At 31.3% G+C, this 18,621-nt stretch overlaps 2 protein-coding genes across 3 annotated transcripts in view; one reads left to right on the top strand and one right to left on the bottom strand.

Moving 5' to 3' along the window:
• The window catches only part of LOC132739532 (ankyrin-3-like), a 45,075-nt gene extending 37,026 nt beyond the window's left edge, over positions 1-8,049 (bottom strand). For both annotated transcript variants that reach the window (XR_009627021.1, XM_060727249.1), the window contains exons 1-4: positions 7,913-8,049; positions 4,169-4,344; positions 3,482-3,683; positions 686-850 (exon numbers count right to left, since the gene is read on the bottom strand). Coding sequence is in view for 1 of the 2 variants with exons in the window: in XM_060727249.1 (XP_060583232.1) it covers positions 686-850; positions 3,482-3,683; positions 4,169-4,344; positions 7,913-7,958 (589 nt within the window). In the remaining variant the exon portion in view is untranslated. The remainder of the gene's footprint in view (positions 1-685; positions 851-3,481; positions 3,684-4,168; positions 4,345-7,912) is intronic.
• A 3,449-nt stretch (positions 8,050-11,498) lies between these two features.
• Positions 11,499-18,621, top strand: part of LOC132739522 (metal cation symporter ZIP14-like) — a 37,521-nt gene continuing 30,398 nt past the window's right edge. The window contains exon 1 of the mRNA XM_060727239.1: positions 11,499-12,220. Coding sequence (XP_060583222.1) covers positions 11,939-12,220 — 282 coding nt within the window. The 5' untranslated portion in view covers positions 11,499-11,938. The remainder of the gene's footprint in view (positions 12,221-18,621) is intronic.

Genomic DNA, 18,621 nt, shown 5'->3' with positions numbered 1-18,621 from the left:
TTGTTTTTTTAAATGCACACAATTGTAGCCGAAAATGAACTTTGTTTTCTACATCACTGTTTTTAACTGCAAAAAGCAATTTCATATGAACTCATTTGCAAAGGCCTATAAGTTATAAAATATCTCAACTCAATTTACACTGCAAAATTATAATAATAAGTAAGTTTTACTATGATATTCATATTTAGTATTTTAAGAAAGTTCGGAATATTAATACATGTACATGTATTTAAATTTAACCAGCTTACAGTACAGGGTCTGGCCTCAAATTTTTAGTCTAGTCTCAAATCTCAGGATTTTTATTGGTCAGTTAACAATATGTGCTGGTTTATGATCAGTCAAGAATACAAGATCCGTTGGAGATTGAGCCTAGAAAATTCTCTATCACCTAGACAACCCAGCTTAATAGGACAGAAGAGTTGTTATGGCTGGCCTGGCTTTATATTTGTGATGTAAATCTTGAGCTACTGACAGACAAGAGCCTGGTCAGACAGAATGGACATGCAGGCCACCCTGGCTGTAATAATTAATGGTGGCAAAAGCTAATCGATCATAATTTTCCAGCACTGGCTCTATAGTGGTAGCAAAATCTAATCACTTTCATTTCCAGCAGTCAAAGGGTTCATGTCCCTCTACTTGAAATGTAAACTTGTTTAAGACTTTAAATTACTGAAAGTATACTGACCTCCGTATTGAGCAGCATAGTGCACAGGTGTCTTCCCATTCTCACATCTACAATCAAGGTCAACTCCAAGGTCAAACAGAAACTGTAACACCTTCTTATGATTCCTCATAGCGGCTAAATGAGCACATTGTCTCCCTTTATAGTCTTCATCTACTAAATTGGCACCTGTATTAAATAAAGCAATATAACTTTAACCATTTAAACCTGCTCAATTTCTTACATGGACTTCTGTTTCACCTTTCATTTTTAAGAATTGTTTATTGAAACATAAGCCGTGTTTTCATTCATGACTAAATGGCTACTTCTAAGCACAAGTTTTCCTATTTTATGCCAATGGGCTTGTGATTCATAATTATAAATTTTAGGAATAACAAGATGAAAATTTGAAGTTCAGGTAAGCCAACAGTATAGAGCCTGATCAGTCTACAAGGATGTACAAGCTGGCCTGGCTCAATACTGGAGGCAAGGCTAATCACTTTTGGTTCCAGCATGGTATGGGTTTGCCAAGAGCATTTCAGGTGTAACAACATAGTTTAACCATACCTTTTTAAGCATAATTGTAAAAGAAATTCTTATTCTTCATATATATACATTTTAAATCATTTTTTACTTTTCTGCCTGACACTAACCAGTACTGATGCGATATGAGAAAATATGGCTGTTACCCAAAAAATGCTCAATTTTACCATATAATGATCTTCAAGGTTCAGAGGCAAACACCTTATCTACTAGGCCATTGCATCCCTCTTTTAAATTGGTACAATGACTTCTCAAATCCACATGTATTAATCAATATTATCAAAATTACTATATGTGGTTAAGTTAGCGAAGTGGAAATCGTAGGGAATTTAGCAAATTCATGAAAATTGCAAAAATTTAGTTTAGGATAAATATCAACCAGTCTGTCATTAAATTCTACCAGACTTGCATGATTCACTAATATTTCCTCAAGCAAAATGTCTGGAATTTTAAATTCACTAACTTTTCGACATGCAGAAATATCGACTTATACACTCACTGTATACACATATACTTAAAAATTGTGACTCATCATTTTGTTTTTTTCATAGTTATGAGTATTTTAGGCTACTTATGACATAAATACATGTACATGTATGACTGACTGTCGACTTTATGTATTGTTTCAATGGATGTGCTTTTTTCAAAACACAATTTAAAGTGACTCCACTGAGGTTTTTTGACATGATGGGACTGGAAATATTTTTTTCCAGATAAATGAACCATTTGATGTAGGTTTAGACACTAATCTTTGTGCAAAATTTCAGATCATTCGCACACTTCGTTTTTTCCAGAATAATTATTCAAATTGCAAAAAAGTGACCCAAATCAAAAGTGTTTACACGCTTTTTATTCAAATTGGGCTAAGTAAAGCATAAAAATACCATTTTCATTTTATTTCAAAGTATATTTCTTAACTATCTTTGCATATATTTCTGTTTAAAGTCCCCCAGCTCATTTATGTAAGAAATTCAAATGTTATGTTTTTAGGGTTTTAAACCTCAGCGGAGTCCCTTTAAAAGATAAGATAAAAAAACAACTTAAAGCAACATCTGTCACAAAAAAATCTTTTGATGTTCCGCATGTTCTGTCATATGATCAATAAAATGATCTAACCTGACATTTATTTCCTGTATCGAATACCATATTAATTACAAGATAAATTTAAAACGTTGCAAAGTTCATTGAGTTTAAAACTGCATAAAATCTCAAGAAAAACCTTTAAAAAAACTGTAACAATGGCTAAATTTACTAGTTTTGTGTTCATGCAAACTTTGACAGAGTTAACTAACTTTCATATTATCATTTTTCCATAATTATGCCACTGTACTTCATATTTTAATACCACCGACTCACTACAGGACTTCAAAATTTGATAAATTTAGATACAGTCTAAAATGCACCAATGATCATTTCTAAAAAAATGCCAACAAGTAAATTGAACTTGTCACTGTCACAATCATTTTAATGTCAGTTGTTGTTTTTTTTTAAACTGGTCTTTACTGACAGGCCTGAATCTAAACATTTGCCTGATTGGTCTTTATTGACAGACCTAAACTTAATAATTTGCCTTATCAATTTGCCAGATTGGTCTTATTGACTGGCTTGAAGCTTTCAATTTGCCAGATTGCATGGCCTTAAATTGCCAAAATTAATCTATACATGTATTGACAGGCTTGAAATTATTAATTTGTTGGATTTGATTTGATTTTTATTTTTTTTTTGCTTAAAAAACTATTTGCCAGATTAGTCTTTCTTGAATTCATCATTTTGCCTTTCTTGAATTCATCATTTTGCCAAATTGATTTTTCTGAAAGGCAAGTTGAAACTACTATTTTGCCAGATTGATTTTACTTAAATGCTTGAAATTATCAATTTGCCATTTTGATTGTACTGAAAGTGAAGCTTAAAGTATTAACAAATACTATTGGATCCATTCCTGGAAGCAAACAGTACTGAGAAATGGGGATTAATGTTGCATGCTCATTAGGAAACAAGGGCTTGCCTCTCATAGGACTAGCAATCCTTAGATTACTAGTCTGATGTGTTACCCACAGGGCCATGCTATTTTTTAATTACAGTTTTGAATAATAAATTTGTCGGATTGGTCTTAATTGACAGCCTTGAAATAATTAATATGCACAATTGTCTTTATCATATCAATTTTTTCTTTAATTCTTCAGTGTTACCAACAGCTACATAAAATTTCACAAAGTCTGTAATTGACAAAGAAAATCTGGTCTAGGTATCCTGTGAAAATCGAACTTAAATACCAACCATTTTCTGAGAGTATCCGTAAACATTTCACTTCTCCGTTGAAAGCTGCAAGGTGAGCTGGTGTTTGGCCATCTCTGTCTTTGACATTGACTTTATCTGTGTACTTTAGGAGAAGGCTCAGACACTCGTGGTGACCGCCAACACACACCTCGTGTAATGTTGTTCTGCCATTTGACATACGTGACAAAGGATCTGCTCCGGACTAAAAAAAAATAATATCAAAATATTTAAAATACAATGTAGTAGAAATAATAATTCAATACAAATAGTTATAAATATGCAACAAAACATGTGGGGGGGGGGGGAGTTAAACAATTCATTGGTATTTAACTTAAGTTTAAAAACTGATATACAGTATGTGTCATTTCTAAACAGCCAAATTGTACGAATAAACTTTTAAAAAGAAAAAAGGTCAACCAAACATATTCAGCAAAGAGTATTAGATAACCTGCTTCATTTGTGGAATGGATTTATTATGCCTTGAATTTTGAAGAGTGGCCATTCAAAGTTAAAGAGATTTTTTATCAAAATAAAAAATTTGAGATTCAAACAATATAGACTTATAGACTAAAATGATGTGCAGACAGGCCTGGCTATGTACTGGTGACACAGGTTTATCCCCTTTGGCTCCAGGTAGGTTAATGGTTAAAAAAAAAATGGATGTATGTATTTGACAAATTTCTATACCTGAAGAAATTCTTCAACCACAGGAATCTGACCGTAAGTACAGCCTATCAGTAATGGGGATTTACCAAGCCCTTCTCTTTTTATCTTCATATCTGAGACGGTCACTTTCTCTAGAATCTCTTTGACTTTATCCACATCCCCTTTCTCTGTTGCTTCCCCAAGCTCATTTTTTAATCCTGTAGATATTATGAATTGCTATATTGTTTAAAAGCACAACCAAATACATGTGTTATACAGAATTAATTTTAGTTTTATTGAGTAGGAAGCTATAACTAAGCTTCAAAACACTCTCAAATCTGTTAATGGAACCAAACAGTACTGAGCTGCGAATTAATGACTGAATTCGAAGTTTCTTACTCAAGGATTCACAATGGCTTGCCCCTAGTGAATATGGGGTTTGAACCCACATGTTTTATGAACATAAGCTTAAACGTTGGTTATAATAATTGAAGTTATAAGTACATCAGCTACAATTTTGTCTAAAGGTTATAAGTTTAATCATAGTAATAAATATGATAAGAATAAGTATTCATTTAAACAATGTACAGCTTTTAATTGTCAAAAAACTGTATATAGTGCAGGCAAAGTACTTACTTTTTTCCACAACCCAAAGACTAATCAAATGAGGTGAAAGAAATGATAAAACAATGTGTATTATTTGGGGGGGGGGGGGGGGGGGACTCAGGTCTTGAAATCAAAGCTGGAGTTTAAACCATGTAGATAAGAGGTCAACTAACAATGATAAATAGAGGATATTAAATGGGAATAGCCTCTTAGTATTGAATTCATTAAACAAGTTGAATTATATAATGCGACCCCCTGAAAACCATTTTTCTTTTATTCAACTTTTTCAAAAAATTTAGTATAAAAGCCTCTTACACTTATTTGAGGTAGATGATTTACTTTAAAATATAATTAAGTAATAATATATAGTAATATATATAGTAATATATTAAAGACAAATACATGCAGTGTGACATTTATGGAGGTATTAAATTTCTCCTTTAAATCTACAAAACCATCATGAAAAGACTTAATTAGCATCCCATATTATGGTGCTAAGCTGTTATATGCTAACCAGCTGGCAGGATAATGACTCTGCCCATACTCTCAATTGCAGTATTTTATATAAGATATATATAATCTCACTACCATCTAACCCAACATTCTAAATGTGTTTAATGTAAACAATGAAATAGATTTATCCTGAAATTAGGGAAAGCAGATTGGCTAATTAACCTTGTATCATTCATTTTGTATTAGCCAGGGTGACTGTGGTGAGTGGTGTAATAGGGAAACTGCAAAGCCTCATGCAGAAGCAGCCGATACTTGGACTTAGGGTTATGGGTTCTAAACACACTTAAACATAATTAAAGTTTTGATTAAGGTTTCGTTTTTCTGCTTCCATTAGCTCTAAGTTTGTAGCAAACTAAGAAATGAAACAATCTTGTATATTCTAGGTCTTTGTGGCTGCCCTGCTGATCAGTCAGACTCAATCAGGCATAATTAAGCTCCATGGTTCCTTACTCCACACTAATATAATAACAATATTACAAATTTCCTAAACCAGTTAAAACAATTATGTGCAACCTTCTCCAGCCACCTCATGTGTACAAGTGCTCAGTTTATACAAAATTTTTGTGGAAAGAAAAATTATAAAAGTACAAAATGTGGATTGGATGTGTGCTTGGTGTTAAAAAAATCATTTAGTGAAGATGAAATCAGTTTGTAAAGACTAACTACTAACTTTCACCAGTTTCTTAATTTCAATACTTCTTTAATTTATGACACAAGTATATATTATTAAAGAATATTTTTTTATCTTGAGTCATACTTATACTATAGTGATTTCAAGAAAGTGAATATGTGTGAGCATAAATACCTTCATCAGCTGTGAAAATAACATCAACATAATTAGGTGGTACTACCTAAAGGATAGTATTATTCTGATACTTACAAGTTGAATTTGACAATAAGCCTTAAATGTCTAAAAATTAAAACATAAATGGCACTATATTTCCTTCTTTGCAATGAATTCAACTTTTTAAATAATTTTAAAAATTATTATTTAATGATGGCTACTTTACAGTATAATGTAAATTAATTACTCCAGCTTTCATGTTTCTACTCAATCCACACTGTGTCTTAAAATATATTTGTGATAAAAAAAAATTGCAATCAAACTTGACATGTACACCATTTAATGAACATGTTTCTTTTTATAAACATGCAAAAGTTGTTGCAAACAACATATGAAAACAGGTTATCACAAGTCATTGTTGGTGACATCAGGATATCAAAGGCAAAACAGTTTTGAAATAAGTGTTATATTGGGTTTTGACAATGCATTTAATTTAAGTCTCAATTATGCTATTCTTTTTAGAAGCATATTTGAATATATATATATTTTTTGTTTAAATTATCTTTTATCATATAAAAATATACTGGCACCTATCTTCATACTTTAGATAGAATCTAGTCCTACAATGTGTACATGTACATGTAGTTTAGCAGACCCTGGACAGGGGTGTGGAATTCCTATGTCCGACTTGTCCGACTCGGGCCTTTTTGCCAGCGGACAAGTCGATTTTTTCATTGGACTTGTCGGCGGGCAAGTGAATTTCAGAGCCATTTAAAAAAAAATTAAAAGCCAAATTTTGGTCACAGATTACTCTATATCATTTTATTTCATTCCAATATTGCATATCACCTTTACAAACTAGTTTAATTATATAACCCATTTTGTTTTCTTTTTACCCCCTATGAAGCCTCTCAATAGACGTATGTGCTATAGGAACTCATTGGTTGTATTGCGGCAAAAAATATAAAGCACAGATGATTTCATTGCAAAGTTTATTTCTTTGCATACAAAAAAAAACTTAAACAAATTCTTTATTAGAATGAATAGTTCAAAGCCTGTAGAAACTCCCAAAGAGTCAAAAAACGAAGTCAGAGAGAGATACTAGAAATTAGTATGATTCGAAAGGAATACATTTATTTCAGGATAGCTAGTTTATTGTCTGGCTGCCAAAAGAAGGTAATTCAGACAATGTCTATGGTCAAACTTGCAGATAATTTTCAGTTAGTAAAATATAGCTGCTGAACTTACATAATCCGCACTGTTTTGGGGGGGGCAAGTAAATTTGGGCTGCGGACAACTAGAAATTTCAATCCAACTTGTCCTCGGACAAGTGGAAAAATTCCAAAATTCCACACCCCTGCTGGATTAATCAAATGTTCATGTGTTTCTGTTACTTATATGCCATTATTCTGTTACTAGCTATTATTTTAAATTTTGCTGTAGCTTTAGAAATGAATATGTCAAATAAACTGAGGATATTGGGGCTGGGGACCACTGCCCCCAATAACTTGAATAAGCATTCAGTGCTATAATTATCATCTTCCTGGGTCTGCAAACTAGATGTGTCCCATGATTTCTTTAGCTATGTCATGAACTTATTTACATACATAGAAACTTATAGAACAGCATAAAACAAAATGATATCGATAAAACTGTAAACAAATCTAATCAGCAAGTTAAGCAGGCCAATTTACATTGTAATTCTACATTATTGTTGTTTCTGAACTAAAAATGACATTCGTAAACGATTAAAAAAAATGAAATTTTCTCTTTCTAACTAAATATTTAGGATACAAAATGACTTAGACAAACATTTAATTCAATAGCTGTTATGATATTTACATAGTCATACATGACAATCAAACAAAAACAAACATTCTTACGTTCTCTTTCAGATTTCTTGCTGCTGGTCGTGCTTGCGGACGCCATATTGTTTATAATTCCTAGGGAGAACGATTTACGGTTGTTGTTAACGTCATCAAAATTAAATAGGAACTATAAACTATGGAAACCCATAATTTTCTATAAAATATTACACTAAGAGGCAATTGAAAGAATGAAATATGTAAACTGATTGTATTTCTTTTTTCATTAAGTCGTAATAAAATGAACGTAATCCGTGCTGAATATTGCCGTACTCTTACCGGATAAATGATGTCGCTATCAAAGGATCAACAAGTCAGTTAACTAGTCAGTTGACTGACTTTGCAGTTATGTAATCAAAAAACCAACAAGACTTTATACATAGTCATTCATCATAGTATTTGGGTGAAAATGAAACACAAATTTACACAGAGAATTTGAGGAAATATTAGTACAATTACACAAAACGATGAAAGACATTACACACCAATTTCAAAAGTCTCCACGGCTATCTTTTTGAATTTTGATTAAGACAACATTAATTTTTAAGTATATTTATTGTATTTTCAGAATCTGATAAGACAGAGATACTTGTGCATAATGTTGTTGGGATTTTTTATATATAAAAAGCTCGATCAATAGCAAATCAAAATATGATTACATTGTTTTTATTTATAATTTACTATAATTTTAGACAAATCAACCAATTTGTTCTTTAATTATAATACTAGAGTATAAATATAATAAAACCATTATAGTAATACTAAATTTTTTTTTTGTTTTGTGACGATAGATCGATGATATATCCGCAGGATCTATGGGACAAATTTTATGATCGTGAATTTAGGACTACATGTATCTACCTTTTATATCTCCTAGAGAAATTCGGTGAAATAGACATATACAACAGATTTCGGAGTACGTGTAATAAATGTTTCTATGTTTAAATGTTAATATATATTTAAAGTTTTATTTGTATATTTGTCATCTAGCTTTAATTATAAGTTTCATTTGTATTTTCACTTTAAATCATTTGTATGTTGTGTTTAACTTTAAATGTTTTAACGTATGCCATTACCTAAAAGATTTTTATCAAAAGTTTCTGGAAATAAACAAAAAAAAATTAGTACAAGCTTTATTGTTGAAATATTTATCTAGAAAAAAGGAACGATGGGTGAAGTGTCTTAATTGCCGATTATTGTGGGGAAATTTAGTGTCCCGACGACGCAAACTTTATTAAAACATTTTCTGCAAATGAATAACTCGTGGAAACTTTTTATTGTGCATATTGCAAGTGAATCTAGCTTGTTCACACACCCACAAAGAACGTGCATGTATATATTTCATATCCTGCGATCATCAACTTAGTAAGAAAATATACGTACTGTACGTAGTATCTTAACAATATTTTTTATATCGTATTTCAAAATGCCCTGGAAAAGATTTGTACTCTATGAACTGCTATGCCAGTTTGCAGATCATCTTCGGATGTTTCAAAATTTCAAATTTCACTATTGTCATATATAAATATTGGATATCTTACTTAAGCCGCTGGTGGGCGTGAGTAGTACTGGCGTGCACGGTGCATTGTAGCTTGCATGTAGCACAATCGTCCATATACATATATATTATACAGTGTTCAGTCTGAAATCTCGCCACGGCTTCAGTTACAATTCAAATAAAACGGTGACATGTAATTTCTAAAATAAAAGTCTCTGGCCGTGATCACACCAAACCAGCACAAAGTTTTCAATTTTGTTGTGCTGGGCATCCTTTAGTATTTTTTTTCTGTTTAAAAAAGCACGTGTACACGAGCCTATACATTCCGTGTAAGAAAAGAGCATGCATGCATTCAAAGCCTGCAAAATCAAATGCATGTGTTTGCTATGGATTAATAACCCTTTAATATAATTTTATGCTATTCCATTTTAATCAAATACTTTATCTGCTGAAAGTTACTTACATAATAATTATATGACGTCTAAGATTTAAAACTGTTTGTATATCCAGCTGCTGAACTGTAAATATGATTGTTATTAAAATACGTTGAATGTATGCATAGAATCTATAGTGGCTAATGCATGACACTATTAATTATTCCTTCAGTGACATTATATGACTATGTTCATCCAAAGGTACATGTACATTGTGAGTGCATGAACAAGTGAATGTCAAAATAAACTTTCATTTTGCAATATTTCCATTCAATTTTATATATTTTACTACGCATGAACGTTAAAATAAGTAGAATGGCCTATCGAAATGTTTGCAAACATCCATTGAAATTAACCAGTAAAGTTCAATTATAAAAAAAGAATAGGAAAGTCTTTTAATGTTTGAGGCACAGTTATATTTTATCCTAAATTAATATTTACCTATCTCGCATGTTGGTCACCATTATAACAGTCAATCTATTGAACTATATACAGTCAATGCAGCCAAACTTGACAATGAATAAATGACATGCATGTATATGATGTCACCTAGCTTATTTACTTATTTAAGGAAAACATTAAGTTGAAAACAAGAGTAAGTCAACGACTTCTGATGTCTAAATCTTAGATCTAGTTGTATAAGTAATAGATATACCATTGGTGCGTTGACGATTTCTGGGTTTGCGTAAATTATACCATAATCACGTGACCTTTCTTATGCCTTAACCTCACGAGACGAAGTCGAGTGAGGTTGCATAGAAAGGTCACGTGATTATGGTATAATTTACGCAAACCCAGAAATCGTCAACGCACCAATGGTGTATCTGTTTTAACCTATAGCTCCGCCCAGAAACACTTACTCCTTCGATCTTCAAAACTGAAAATTATACCATAGTCTGGGTATGGTATAATTTACGGTTATTGGAAATTATACTTGGAAGAATTTTACATAAGAAGCGCTGAAGAGCTATAGGTTAAGAAAAATTTATTTAGCGAATTCCCGATTTCAAACAAACATTAAGATCTCATTTGCAAACAAATCTATAACTTTGAAATTGATTGTAAATATTAATCGCAAATTATTCCAATATTTCTGTCGGAACGAGCAGAAATCTATTTACTTAAAATCTAATACTAGTTATTGTGCAATGACTTATCTATGCCAGACTTTTACCATGCTTAGTAACTCTATATTTGTATTAGCCTCTCTCAATTCATATATGTTTTTTTGTATTGGATTATTCTTTATTATCACACACCCGTGCCGATTTTGCGACTCCGTAAAAATGGTATTGCACGGCCGTGCATATATTTTGACGTGACGTCATTAGCGTTATACAAACATAGTGTAAAGACGCGCTGAATGTTAGCGTTATACTATAGGCGCGTCAATGAAAATGACTCTTATTTCACTTTAAACGGTCTTTATTTTGGGTATGTGATAAATAGAATATTAAATTCGTGTAAGTTCATTACTTTAGTATTAATTAACATACATGTATACACAAACAATTGACTTTGCAAAACATTTGTTAGAACAGTTTCTAGAAACGGAAATGTCAATTTAGATGCGTACAGACGTTAATTTAAATGATGGCCATCGACCGAGGCCTACAAGGGTCAAGTTCACTCAAGGTCGTCAGCTGTAGAGTTACACCTGATACCGTATACCGGGAGAAGTTCTGATTGACGTGTCAAACGTGGATGTAAACAACACAAAACTCACGTTGATCTTCGATTTAATTTTACGAGTTTTGTGAATTAAAAGTTTAAGTCAAAGTGGATTTATTTCATAAATTTAAAAAACAAAATAGAATATAATCAATTTAACATATTTTTAACGGTAAATCCCCGATTCACGTTTCAAGTTTTTTGTTTGTTGGGCCGGTTACTTGTGAACACAAGAGTGAATAAATTTTTGATGTGCAAATTGCATAATATATAATTTGCATTGAATTGCATTAATGTCATGCCCTCCAGCTTATAACTAAGATGAGCGATTAAACTTTGGAATATAAAATCTCGACGTGGGGTGGTTCATTTTCAATAAATATTATTAGGGCAGAGTATCAAATTGACACAGGTCTCAACTTACCAAGTCACAAGTGAAACATGCATGGAACTATTACAGCTAGATCTATTTTGTTTTTAGTATTTTGTTGTGTTATCCGTGGAACTTTTGGTCAGACCTATAACTATAATGAAATAAGGGAGACTTTTAAAAATGACTTACTTGACCAACTAGGAGATGGAGCAGAGATAACTTTTCAAACACTGGAGGACCACTTTAAAACTCACACATATACTTCAACATCGAAAAGTTTGATTTCAGAATGTCTTGTGGACAATTCTACTTCACCAGTTTCTTTAAACAAAACATGTTTACTTCAAAAGGTAATGTTATTGTTTATTTCCATAATTATATTTGAAAGAACTATATAATAAATTAAATAATGTTGAAAATTTGAAAGGTATAATTTGATGTTTATATCCATATTATGTATTGTATGAAAGAATTAAATAATGCTAAATTTACTAAAACTTATTAGAAATGTGTATATATTATATACTGTATGTCATCACTTTAGTGCAATAATGGGTTAACTGACATTAAATTATATTTTACTGTTAATACACAAAAGTGATGCTATATCATATATATATACTCTATTATAAAAACACCCTTTGTGTTGTTACATTTTTAATAAGGAATTTTGTAAAAATTAAAATGAATTTACAATGATTTCGATAACATATTCCAATTCTTTAATTCATATCAACAGTTAGATCTATGTGATGAGACTTCAACTTCCTAAGTTCCTTATTCCATTATTTATTTTTACTCAAATAATGAAATATCTCAAAAGCATAAATATTTATATTATTTAAGGTTTCAGTTGAATAAATTTTTGCCCAAGTGTCACAATGTTAAAACTGTTTACTTTTTACTAGGGGATATTATGTGTAAGCAGTCAGATTCATTGCTCACTCAGTCAGTCAGTAGAGGCATAGAATTAATTCCTGCAGGGCATCCATTAGTATAAGTTTGGGAGTCAGTTAATCCTTATTTTTGCTTGTGACTTCTAAAATATAATCAGTATAATGCTTTCCTTTTTCACCTATAATAATGTGACTTCAAATGTCAGACATTTTCAATCTCTGATTTCCAAATTTTGGAACTTGATGGAAGCCATCTTCCTAGGGCCCTAGGTCTAAGCCCTGGTGGCAGGCTGCACATTTTTCGTACCCAGTATCACAAAAATTGAAGAAGTCAGATTCATGAGCATACATGTATATTTATTCACTGGTCTGGGAGTGGAAATACATGTATATTGCCACCTTAGTGCAGTAATGGAATAAGTTCTTCTAAATTTAATGGGAGTTAATCAGTTATTGCACTAAGGTGACGAATAGGTAGATATTAACTATAAAATAAACTGAAGTATAAATATATGCTTGAATGATTGACCAGGTAGTTATTGCATTTCAGTTTAACTTACAATAATATCCTTCCCTGGAAATTATGATACAATGTACTCATATTATAAAAATAATTATGTTCTTTTTAATTTAATAACAGTGATTTTTTTCCTTCTTTGTTTTTGTCCATTAATCAGACCTTTCCCAATCCAGAATACAGACACTTTTGCCCAATTCCAAACCAAAACATTCCCAAAAATTACATATATTTAAAATTAAATAATTAATTATTAGCTTAGGATATTGTATTCATAATGGCCAAGTAAAACTATTGATGACCATTTTGTAGGAATTGTTAATGTTACTTGCTGATGCTGCCACTCCTAACAAGCGCCATTCAAACATTTTTACCAACCACTTGATCTACATAATTATATAATGTTAAGATAAATAAAACATTTACAAATATGATATTATGTTAACTTATAAAATAAATCGCATTTTAGCATTACACCAGCAGTTTTTCCCACAAAGACTATACCCTGATCCTTTCCTAAAATTCCAAGAAAAAAATCACTCGATAATGATTTAATTCTTTAAATACAATAGTTTCACTGCACAAGCATCTAAGGATATTAATTATTATATAATATTATTGTATATTCACTTATTACAGGATGAAGTGTAGGCCTACCACAAATGAAGTGGAAAACAAAATAATTATGTTATAAGGATGTTATTTGAATATACAATGTCATGTACATACAGTTTGTTCACTGGTTTTCACTAAACATTGAGTTCAAGAATTATATTCAAATCTTCCACCACAACAAGTTACAACACCCAATGGGAAAACTGAAAGTTAGAAATCCATAAATTGTATATTTTAATGATGAATTAAATACTAAGAAATTCATGTCAAAACTTAATGATTAAATAAACTTTATTATATGAAAGTAAGGCAAGTAATATTTTAAAAATTTTTGAGTGTTTTGATGTTATTAATGATAAAATTTAATGAATAACTTAATACTTATTTGAATAAAATCATTTAAAACATAGATGTATATCATTAAAATATCACAAATAAAAAAAATGAACTTAACTGACCATTTCATAATAAAAACTGACTATATAACATTCGATGGCTGATCAAGTGGTCAAGCATGGGAACTCGTACTCTGTTGTGGAATGGAAGCGTCCCTCGGATGGTCTTGTTCAGCTATTGTAAACTTGACGGTATGTCAGTTGGGCAAGAGTCTGATCACTAACTGGCTTGCATCCAATACAGGTCATATAGTACATGTATGTATATTATAATTAGTAGGATTATGTATATTATTAGTTATAAAGATTTTTGATGGGTTATATGGCCCTATATAAATGGTTGTTTGTGAGCGGCTGTGGTTATATTGCAAACGACCATTTATATTACAGTCATACATTGTATAACATGTGAGAAATATTTATAAGGAATTTATGATACATTACAGCAAGCATCTTCTTTTAGAGAAAAAAGTGAGATTTCTTGATATATTGACTGTAGTTGTATACCTATATAAAACTATATAAACATCACAATTATCTAACGAAAAGTGACATCACAAACATACAGTATTACTGTATGAAATATGATAACATGTAAAATGTTTTAAATGATTGCATCCATGAAATCTCCTTTTTTTTCTTTTTCTTTTTTGATTCTTTTGGGAGGGGTTACTAGTTACTGACAAAAAGTACCACCTGTGATTGGGTGTTGTACTTTTTCTCAAAATGGCCAGGAAAGTTAAAAAATAGGCTTAAATCATTATCATCATTTCATTTTATTGAAAACATTATACTCTCTCCAGTATGAGTGTCTAATTTCAGGTTAATGATATTTGGTTTCATTAAATATTTTCCGTTTGGATATTTAATAAGTTAATTCATTGGCAAAACTTTCTAAGGGAAATTATATTTAATATTAGAGAATGAGGAAGATAAATGCATGGTGAGAAATAAAACAGCTGATTACAAACTGTTTATCATTCCTGGACTAACTTAAATGTTATATAACATTCTTGATTGAAAAAAAATGTGGACAAAAATTTAATATAGATCTATCAATTGTATTGAGTGTGGGAACAAATCATGGCTAGATTTTCCAAAAGTTCAACAATTTGCCATTATATAACTTGTTTGAGATAGTTTACCTACGTGAATGCCACTTTCTAATTTAAAGCAGCATGCCTACAGATGAGCCAAGATATTTTAAGAAATTCAAAAATCGAGAAAAATGTACTACATTGTACTTAGATTTTGAAAAAAGGTGAAAAGATTCCAGATTTAAATAATGCTTTACATGTTATGTGTGATAAATGACTGGTTTGGCAGTATTTATCATTACATGTTTATTTCTTCTCAGTGACTAACACAGTAAAACTTGTGCTATTTTTTGCATATTTTGGCATCTTTTAGGTAATTTATGGGATTGTAAGAGCCGTTTGCACTTTGCAGTGTGTAAATTACAAAAATGTACTTTCTTTGTGTCAGTCCTCACAAAATTTTACTTTTAAAATACAATTAAGAAAGTTTCATAAAAAAATTGCATGAATCTGAAGGCATGCTGCTTTAAAAGTTTCTATGCAAAGGATAAATCATTGTTCCTGAGAATAATAGTGGATAATTTATGCTTTTGAAAGAATGCACTTGAATATAGTATAGAATATAGTATAGTCTGTCACTTATTATATATAGACAATTTTCTTTTGACATGGAGGTTTTTGATTGTAGGAAATTTACTTTTGTATGTATTTTAATTTATTAATACTATTTAAATTACTAGTTAAATTTTGTTTACACAATTGATTTTATTTTATTGTTGAATGTTCAATAACTTAAGTATTTATCTCTTCAGACCTTTATAACCAATGTACTGTACATATCAAATGTACGAAAACATATGAGCCGCGTCACGACAAAACCAACATAGTGCGTTTGCGACCAGCATGGATCAAGACCAGCCTACGCATCCGAGCATTCTGATCAGGATCCATGCTGTTCGCTGTCAGTTTCTCCACTTGTAATAGAGTTGGTAAGCGAACAGCATGGATCCTGATCAGACAGCATGGATGCACAGGCAGGTCTGGATCCATGCTGGTCGCAAACCCACTATGTTGGTTTTGTCCTGATGCGGCTCATATTATTATGGGGTATTTGTTATTAATTTTTTGAAGATATATAAATTCATGTATTTCATAATTATTCTATGAAAAGTATGACAGAACCTTGATGTCATTTCTAAGTTTGAACTCTAATAAACAATGAAAGATAGATATTTTTTACTTGCATGAATTTGCATTTTGTCAACATTAAAATAATTGTATGCACATTATATTTAATGATGCCTCAAGGTCAATAATGTGCCTGACATTATTCCTCTTTTTAAACATATTCGAGTAGTCAAGGTCATTATTACACAATATATGCACAGCATGAGAAAAAATGCTTACACATCATCATAATTACATCAAATATTGTGACAGACATAAACAAAATTATTTCTTAGTGTTTGAAATTATTTTTTGTCCAATAGGATTGCAGTATTTCAAATGAATCGTACGTAACACATTTACTTTGATAAACTGTTAATCAGTCTAGTAAATTTACTGTTTATAAAAATAATTAAAAACACTAAGCTTTTTAAAATTTTATTATTAGTATGTATTTACAAATTTGAATTGGTCAAGCGACTGCACCGCGCCTGACCAATTAAATTTTGTAAATACGTACTTAAATAAACTTTAACCTGTACATAAAAGATTATGAACCTAGGTTCTTGTTCATTTTCATGCATTTTTAAATGAAAACTTTTGAAAATCATTTTAATATAATATAGTAAGCACAGCCTCTGAATGGTAGCACTATGTAGAGAGGCACAGGTATTCGGCTTGACTGTCAAAGACCATCATGATCACCCCTCCGGCCTTTCCTCCATCATGTAACTTGCTGCAACCCTTTTATAAGATTAAAATATTTTATATTATATACTTATAAAATTAATGAAATATTGAGAAATATTGATGAAATAAGATAGTTACATAATTTCATTTTCTGTATTTTCACTGTAAAAAAAAAAAATTTTCACTGCAGTGAAACATATTTTCCGTATTTTCACTGGTGTCTTGCGGGACTGCTTTCTGCTTTACACAGCCAATATACAAAATTTAAGGGAAAGCCATTCAAATTCTGATGTCAAACCATAGATAAAATTAATGTATATAATAAACAGCAAAGTTTTTATGCCACCGCAGCATCTGCGATGCAGTGGCATATAGCGATTCACCTGTGTGTTTGTGTGTGTGTTATATAGATTATATAGTGAACTTAAAAAATCTTCTTGTGAAAAACCACTAGTCCAATTTCAACCAAACTTGGCAGGATTGTTCCTTGGGTGAAGGGCTTCCAAAGTTGTTCAAAGAATTTCATTCCATGCAGAAATCTGGTTGCCATGGCAACCAAAAGGAATTATAAGAATAAATTTAAAAAATCTTCTTGTAAAGACCCAAAAGGCCTAGAGCTTAGATATTTTGCACAAGGCATTGTCTGGTAGACCTCTAACAAGATTGTTCAACTTATAGCCCTGGGGTCAAAATTGGCCCCGCCCCGGGGGTCATTGATTTTCACTATGTACATAATAGTAAAAACTTAAAATACCTTCTTGTAAAAACCCAAAAGGCTTAGAGCTTAGATATTTTTCATAAGGCATCATCTGGTAGACCCTTACCAAGATTGTTCAAATTATAGCCCTTGGGTCAAAATAGCCCCCGCCCCGGGGTCATTGATTTTCGCTTTATGTACATATAGTAAAAAGTTAAAACACTTTCTTGTAAAGACCCAAAAGGCCTAGAGCTTAGATATTTTGCATAAGGCATTGTCTGGTAGACCTCTACCCAGATTGTTCAAATTATAGCCCTGGGGTCAAAATCGGGCCCCCCCCCAGGGGTCATTGGTTTTCCTTATATGTACATAGTAAAAACTTAAAAAAAATTCTTATAGCAATTGACAAATGCTAGAGGTTAGATATTTTGCATGAAGCATTGTGTTGTAAACCTCTAGCAAGATTGTTCAAATTATAGCCCTGGGGTCCAAATTGCCCCCGCCCTGGGGGTCATTGATTTCAATATATACGTATACATGTAGTAAAAAATAAAAAAATCTTATTGTCTGAAGGTACAAGGCTTAGAGCTTTAATATTTGTTAAATAATATCATCTAAAGGTACACTACCAAAGTTGTTCAAATTTTGCCTCTTGTGTCAAAATTAGCCCCGCCCCTGGGAGCCATAGGTTTATCTTATATGTATATAGTAAAAACTTAAAAAATCATCTTCTCTAA

Source organism: Ruditapes philippinarum, unplaced genomic scaffold (genome assembly GCF_026571515.1).
Source record: "Ruditapes philippinarum isolate M1 unplaced genomic scaffold, ASM2657151v2 ctg2405_1_1_1_1, whole genome shotgun sequence".
NCBI classification, from domain to species: domain Eukaryota; kingdom Metazoa; phylum Mollusca; class Bivalvia; order Venerida; family Veneridae; genus Ruditapes; species Ruditapes philippinarum.
The sequence above is the reverse complement of the archived record's forward strand: the minus strand, read 5'-3'. Positions and strand labels throughout refer to the sequence as shown.